This window comes from Microcebus murinus, chromosome 14 (assembly GCF_040939455.1).
Source record: "Microcebus murinus isolate Inina chromosome 14, M.murinus_Inina_mat1.0, whole genome shotgun sequence".
Lineage (NCBI taxonomy): Eukaryota > Metazoa > Chordata > Mammalia > Primates > Cheirogaleidae > Microcebus > Microcebus murinus.
The window spans coordinates 26,040,931-26,048,932 of record NC_134117.1 but is presented as its reverse complement, the minus strand read 5'-3'; the positions used below and the strand labels follow the sequence as shown (position 1 = coordinate 26,048,932).

Sequence of the window (8,002 nt, the reverse complement as noted above, 5' to 3'; positions counted from 1 at the left end):
ATGGAGAAAGGGGAACCCTTGTACACAGCAGGTAAGGAATGCAAATTAGTACAGCCCATTATGGAAAACTGTATGGTGGTTCCTCAAAAAAATGAAAATAGAACTACCATATGATCCAGCAGTCCCACTACTGGGGATATATCCAAAAGAAAGGAAATCAATATATGGAAGAGATATCTGCACTCTCATGTTTATTGTAGCACTATTCACAATAGCCAAAATATGGAATTAAGCTCCATGGATGGATAAAGAAAATGTGGTATATATACACAATGGAATGTTATTCAACCATAAAAAAGAATGGAATCTTGTCATTTGCAGCAACATGGATAGAACTGTAAGTCATTACTTTAGGTGAAATAAGCCAAGCATAGAAAGACAAATATTACATGTTCTCACCTGTGGGAGATAAAAAAGTGGGTTTCATGAAAATAGAGTAGATTGGTGGTTACCAGAAGTCAGGAAAGATTGGGGGGAGAGTGGATGAAAGAGATTGATTAATGGGTACAATATAGTTAGATATAATAAGACCTAGTGTTCAATAGACCAGTAGGATGACTAAGTTAACCTTAATCTATTGCACATTTCAGAATAGAAGAGAGTAATTCAAATGTTCCTAGCATAAATATTTAAGGTGATGGATGATAGCCCAATAACCCTGATTTGATCTTTACACATTATATAAATATATCAAATTATCATGTGACTCCAAAATGTGTAGACTATGTATCAATAATGTATTATCAAATATGTATTATATTTGTAATTTTCCTATAAATCTAAATCTATTCTAAAATAAAGTTTATGAAAAGAAAATTCATCCATGGGAATTTAAGGTAGCTGAAGATAGCTAAATACAGTGTAAGTGTAGGAATAAAAAGAAATGAAATTGGAAAAAAAATTTTAAATAGGGGAGTTATGTCCATGCTAAAAAGTCCAGCTTTTTCAAAGAGGCCCTGAGAAGTCACTAAAGTATTCTAAGTAGGAGTAATATGGCTAGTTTACATTTTAGAAGGATTGTTCAGGCAGCAGTGTGAAGGGTGACTTGGAGGGACAGTTAAAATGAGAAGAAACCACAATAATAATCCAGAAGACCAGAGGATAAATGATGGTGGTCTGGAAAAGAAATGGTGGGAAAAGACAGAAACAGAAACAAGAAACTCATTTTAGAGATGTAATTGAGGACCTCAGGTACTTTCGTAGTTGCTAACACTCTATTCTGGATAAAGCTGCCTGTCTTTCAACCTAGACTGGTCAGTCAGTATCTCCCAAATTCTGATATCGTTAGTTAGAGAGGAAAATGCAGGAGCACCCTGATCCTACAGACACAAGTAGGAAAGTATTTTATAAAATGCTTTATGAGTGGCAGCCCTTTCCTCCCCACTCAACACATATACAAATCTTGTCTTTGTCTTTATCACATTTCCAAAAGGGAGCACATGTCAAGATGTCATCCATCCCCAGACAGCTGACTCACCTAAGAAAAGAGACAAGAGGCACCCATCCCATAAAACAAGCTATCAAAACACTCCTTTTACTATTTTTGCTCAGTCTAGAAGACTCGGCCTGGAATTATTTTAAGATTTTCTGTTATTTGCAATGTTACAAAAAGTAAATTACTGGTGTTCACAAAGTGATGAGCTGCAAAGAACAAGTTTGTTTTATTTTCCTTTTATAATTTAGAATCTTGTTAACAATACATTAGTAGCATTAATTAAAAAAAAACATTTACACAGTAACTCAAAAACCAGCCACTTAAGAAAATAATGCAGTAATCAACCACTACCAGAGAAAATAGGCCCTCTCATTTGAGTCTACTGGCAAGCCCAGGTGTACCCTGAACTTCGAGAGCATCTCTGTCCTGAATGGACGATGAAGCATTCAAGTAAAAGGTACGGAGTTACAAGTGTGAGTTTCTGAGGGATACTGCCCCAAAGGAGGTTCAGGAGTAGCCACAATCTTCCAGTTTACTGCAACATTGGGATGTTCCTGGGATGACCAGCACAGTTTCCTTTTGAAGAGTCTGGACAATTCATCAGTCTCAGGATTCAGGTCTTATAAAAGATTTTTCCACATTAAAAAAGACTTCATCCTACAGAAACAAGTTTTTCATCGTTTCTCCAGCTTCTTGTACTTGGCTTCTGCGGTGGAAGGAAGGGGGACATCTTTTAAAACCAGCTCTTACAAAGACAGTTTTTAGTTAGCATTTCCAGGAAAATTCTAAATGCCTATTATATTGTTAAAAATCTATTGGTTTCAATCTCATCATCTGCCCAAATATAAAGATCATTGATCTGTACAGCTTGTAATAAGGAGTCAAACACACATACCCAGAATTGAGAACCCAATGCAAGTTCATTAAATCCTAACCCTGTCAACAGCACCTGCTTACCACATTGACTGCCACACTAGGAAAAAAAAATTTTTTCCCTGGGGCCACAGTGTTTTATTAAAACAAAACAATCCTAATTTGTTATTTTTTATTGTTTTCTGTGTGTGTGAGTTATATGCAATACAATCCACATTTTTAGAATTAAACTGTCAATATTAATTGTAACAATAAGAACATCAACAATTAAGATTTTCAAAAATCAACTGCGGAGCTTTGTTTCGGGAGACCCCAGGGTCAAAACTAGCCTGAGTTACATACAACTCACATGGCGGTCAATGTGTTGAACAGCTCCACCAGGATTAAGCAAATTGACTGACACTTGACCTATGGGGAGCCTTACTAAGCACAGAAAACTGTCTCTCCAGGCACTGTCCCAGGCACCTTTTGGAACCAGACTGGAACCCTCAGGAAGTATAAATGTAGGTTTCCTCTTTTATGTTCTTATCATTACTTCTCACTCCAAGAAAGCAATTTTGAAAGATACAGAGATTTAAAAGGCCATCAAATAAGCCTCTTACTGTGACAGATTCTCTTTTTCTATTAAAAATCTCAAAAGCACCTGGTACAATGCCTTCTACATATAAGGTTCACAATAACCATTTACTAAATGCAATTGTAGACAATGGAATTGATTGTTAATCACCAGCTATGTCAAATCCCAGCCTGTTATAAGCCATTCTTTTGAGGTAGTCAACAATTATTAATGACGAAAATAAAATGATCTGTAAATGTTATCTAGGATAAAAACAAATTTGTTATTTTTAACCCATGGATATAAGAGACAGAACCAGTTAGTAGGCCACCAACACCAACAGTAGTAGTTTCCTCCTAAAAGGAAAAGTAATCCTTCAAGAAAACCCTTCATTGGCTATTCTGTTTTTAAAGAAATTATTTATCTACATTATTAAAGATGCTTCTGCCTGCTGAGCCACAATTAAGAGCCTGAGCTTTATAATCAAACAGACCTGATTTGCAATATCTTCCATGTACTAGCTGTGTGTCCTTAAACAAGTTACTTAACCCCTTAAACCAGTTTCCTCCTCTATAGAATGGGGATAAAAGTCATGTACTTACCTCACAGATTATTGGGAGGATAAAAAACATAATACATGTAAGCACTTAAGAACAGTACCTGACATACCATTAGGTACTCAGGAAATGTTGTTTTCATTAATAATAATAAAATACTCACTAGGTTTTTGTGAAGATTAATAGATCATTGTAGGCATACCATAAATGTTAACTATTATGTTAGTTAATATTAAGAACATACTGGCAAGAGGTACCCTTTATTAAATCAAAACAGAAATAAAAATGGTTACCCAGTTTTTTTGAATATGCATCCAACTTGTAAGCTGCCTGCTCAAGAGCTGCTACCTGCTCTTCAATGACATTGATCTGATCCAGATAAGGCTGCAGTCCAGCATCTTTAAAAACAAAGACAAACCACATGTTTATGTGGTATTGACAAAGAGTATAGAAAAAGAGTGGAAAAATAAGAATGCTAGTGTCTCTCCAGCTATGCCTAAGGCAGACTGGGTGGGATGACACGATTCTGATCACTAGTAGGGCAGATGCTTTCAGTAGCTAGCTGATCAGGCATGACTGTGACCTAGTCACCTATTAATAGCTCTCTCCACTATTAATTTTCCTTTCTTTTTAATTTCTTGCTCCTTGAGTAATCTTTCCATTACTGATTCAGTTTCTTGGGTACTTCCATACCAAGAAAGAGTCCCTAGAAACAAGGAACACAAATATAAGTAAATGGAAAAATGTATTTGACCACTCTAAATTAGCATCTTTCATTACAGATTTTCTGATTTTCTGTTTAATAGAGTAGTCCTTTATGGATTTCATTGTTAAATCAATTTACTAGAATCTGGCCACCCCTCCTCTGCCTCCTCTCTATCCAAGAGTAAACTGATAAAATCAAGATTTAGAAGCAGAAATAACCATACCACCAAGGCATGCTGATCCTCAGAATGAAAGAAATTCACCTTAATTTTATAATTCATTTTTAGAAAATGAGCTCCCCCAAGACAGGGATGCCAGGTTCCCTCACCTTCTCCATAGCCCCATGCACAAAAAAACATTAAATACAAACATGTTTAATTATAAAAATTATTACTTACACTTCTGGTTTAAGTCCTTTAAGTTTCTACTAATGTTTATAGCAATATCTTTCATTTCAAGATACTTCAAGCTGGTTAGTTTATTCATATTTTCCAGGAGCTTATAGTCTTCACTGGTAGCTTTAAAATAAACAGAAGATGGCTTTAAGATTTGTCTTAGATCATTGGAATGTGAAATTATAAACCAACTGGTAATTCAAGGCAAGGCCTAGGGAATGTCAAAGGAATGGGCCACTTTTGATCTATGACATTTATACTTAGCTTGTGTACTCTGAATGTCTAAGTAGAAATTTAGGCAACAATCACCAAACTATTTAAACAAGATCCAGAAGATTCAGGGTCATGGTTACAAAGAGAAATGATAAATTCATGTTCTAAGAAAAGGGAGGCAAAATAGTCTTGGTACTCCCATAGCATCAAAACATGTAATCTGGGGGATTGCATCATAATATATATACTATCAACTAAGACCTCACCACTTCCTAGTAACTCATTTATTACTGTGTATGATTCTGTTCCTAATATATTGCATTTATGCAGTGACTTTTCCAAACGATTTGTCTGCTTCTCATATCCTCAATTCTCTTCCCTATCCCCACTCAAAGCAAATAACCTCTACTCTAATTTTCCCAAAAGCCAAGATCACTAACATAAGCTGCTTCAACCTCTCTGCCTTACTTTTAAACTTCTCTGTACCTTAATATCTTCCCAAGAGGCAAAAGTGTTCCTATTTCTGCCAAGACAGCCCCCTCTTGTGCTCTTGATCCCAAACTCTTCTACCCTTCAGAGCCTCACTTCAATCATCTCCTTTCATTTGCATTTCCAAACTCTCCCACCATAATGGTTCCTTCCTCTCTATATAGCAATACATTCAGGTTTCCTCCAGCTCAAAAGCACTCCCTTTATTCTGCTACACTTAAATCATTTGCTCAGTAAAGCAAAGGGGCTTCACTGCTAAACAATCTGAAATAGTAGCTGACACTCACTACTTCCTCTCCCTCACAATTCACTCACGTAAACCATTGTAGTCTGGTCTTTGCCCCAACCATCCAGAGAAATTACAAGTTCCAAGGTCATCAATGCCCTGCTAACCACCAAATCCGTGGCATTTGCTCAGTTCTTATCCTCCTAAACCTCTCCATTTTCTGACACTACTGATCTCCCTCTCTTTGTGAAAATCTCATTTCCCTTAGCTGCAATGGAATTGTACTAAACTGATTTTCTAATCTCCAACTGCTCTTCTTAGGTTTCTATGCCAGATCCTTTCTGTCCAGACCCCTTAAGAATCAGTTCTCAACTTTATCTCAGCTGTGACACATAACTGATGTTTACATGGGTGGCACATTCTCATGGGTTATGCCAGCTTCCTTTTAAACTCAAAAAAGCACTCATGCAAGTAAGAATAATAGACACAGGGAAATAATGATCACCTTAAAATTAATTTTATAATAAATATTAATAAATAATTTGGAAACCTAGGTACTTTAAACACTTATTACAAGCAAATTAAGGCCGGGTGCGGTGGCTCATGCCTGTAATCCTAGCACTGTGGGAGGCCGAGGCGGGCGGATTACTCGAGGTCAGGGGTTCGAAACCAGCCTGAGCAAGAGTAAGACCCTGTCTCTATTATAAATAGAAAGAAATTAATTGGCCAACTAATATATATAGAAAAAATTAGCCGGGCATGGTGGTGCATGCCTGTAGTCCCAGCTACTCGGGAGGCTGAGGCAGGAGGATTGCTTGAGCCCAGGAGTTTGAGGTTGCTGTGAGCTAGGCTGATGCCACGGCACTCACTCTAGCCTGGGCAACAAAGCAAGACTCTGTCTCAAAAAAAAAAAAGCAAATTAATTTCACCATACAGGCATTCCCTGAGATTTTAGCTTAGGCTCTCTAACTTACCTCTAAGCTCTTCCTTGGCAATCTCATCCTACACAGCCTCCAATCACACCATTATGCAAGTGACTCCTAAATCTATTTCTCCTGCTTTGACCAGTCTCTGAGCTCTCGACTCACATACACTAGTCACCTGAGTGTCCTGATAAAAGTCACCTGAGTGTCCTAGTAATATCAACAAGCAGCCAGCCCAAAACTGAAAACATTTTCACACCAACATGGTTCCTCTTTCCAGCAGCCCCATTTTGGCTGATGGCACCACCCAAGCTTCAAACCTCAGATAGAAAAAAAAAAAAAGAGTCCATCAACTGATGAGTGGATAAAGAAAATGTGGTTTGTGTATATATACCTCTCTCCCTCCCATACATGACCTCCCCAAACTTAGGACAGGCCTGTCTCAGGGCATGTGGGGTGAGGGAGCTGCAGACTGAAGATGCTAAAGCACCCCAGGGCTCCTGAGTCAACCACAGGTCCAGGGAGTGGTGCTCAGCAATATCCGAATCAACCCAACCCCGCCTCACCCGTCAGTTCCCCAGTCAAGTAAGTAGCCATTTTGGAGAACATGTCCCGGCAAAGTTCCGTGATGTCAGCTTCAGCAGGCTCCTTTGCTTCCTCAGCTGTCTCCACCGCGGCATCGTCTGGGCCAAGGGAGAATGAGTAAATGTCCCGCCCTACCCCGGGTCCTAATCCAGCCAAAACAGCCTGTTCTTACATCCCTCTAACTGTTCTCACTCGATCAAGTCAGCTCCAGACCCCATCTGCCATAATTTCAATCCCTCACTTCGTCCTTGCCAACCTTACACGCCAACTTCGCCCTTCGCTCAAACCTGATCCCCTGGCCAAACCCTCGCAGTCGCTCTGACAGGACAAACACTTGCGCGCAAAGACAGGTGCACCCCTCCGACCTGCCCGCTCCTGCGAGGTGAGCCAACCACACACTCAGCCCTGCCATCCCGAGTCCGCACCCCGAGCCCCAGGCCCCCCGCCCGTCCTCATCCATTCCGGGTACCTCGAGCAGGCTCCTCCCGTCGAGTCGCCGGGACACCCTCGGCCGCAGCCGCCATGCCCGGCTCTGCGCTGCTTCCGGTTCTGGGAAGTTTGCGCATGCGCACCAGGCGTGCCCCGCCCTCCCCACCCGCAGTGGCAGCCCCTGCAGTCGTTAGCCTGTTGCTCGAGTCCTGACTCAGGTAACCACTTGTCGCAAAGGGGAAGCCAAAATTGAAGCCAGGCTATTATGAATCGACCCGCTGCCAAGAGTCGCGAGTTCTGGAACTGAGGGCGCGCTCATTCTTGTAGTTATAACCTGGCGGGGTCGCTTGTACCACCACCACCCGTCTGGACTTAGTGGAGCCCTTAGTGGCCTGCTGACCGAAGTCACCGGAGACACGTTGCCCACTCCCGAGACTCTCCACACCCTGGCTGGTGTTAGTTACCAAAAGATTGTTCAAAGAATCCAAGCTTTTGCAGGTAGTCTCATGCAGACTTTGAGAAACTTTGAGGCGTTTGACCCCAATGCTAAATATTCTCCCTCCCAATGTCCTGGATTAACACCAACTCATTGGCCTTTATTTCTTAAACTCCAGGC

The 8,002-nt window shown here is 40.3% G+C and overlaps 1 protein-coding gene across 1 annotated transcript; it reads right to left on the bottom strand.

The window, feature by feature from the left end:
• Nucleotides 1–1,637: 1,637 nt before the first annotated feature.
• On the bottom strand, nt 1,638–7,522 carry BLOC1S2 (biogenesis of lysosomal organelles complex 1 subunit 2). Its single transcript, XM_012768499.3, has 5 exons — nt 7,427–7,522; nt 6,939–7,055; nt 4,525–4,644; nt 3,715–3,819; nt 1,638–2,141 (listed from the first exon to the last, which is right to left on the bottom strand). The coding sequence occupies exons 1-5, from the start codon at nt 7,479–7,481 to the stop codon at nt 2,110–2,112; spliced, it is 429 nt and encodes a 142-aa protein (XP_012623953.1). The 5' UTR covers nt 7,482–7,522; the 3' UTR covers nt 1,638–2,109.
• Nucleotides 7,523–8,002: the final 480 nt, after the last annotated feature.

Coding starts and splice junctions, on each gene's coding strand:
- BLOC1S2 (XM_012768499.3), bottom strand. CDS start 7,481: ATGGCGGCTGCGGCCGAGGGTGTCCCGGCGACTCGACGGGAGGAGCCT. Junction 7,056..7,426: donor ACGGGAGGAGCCTGCTCGAG/GTACCCGGAATG, acceptor CCCTTGGCCCAG/ACGATGCCGCGGTGGAGACA. Junction 3,820..4,524: donor AAAGGACTTAAACCAGAAGT/GTAAGTAATAAT, acceptor TTGTTTTTAAAG/ATGCTGGACTGCAGCCTTAT.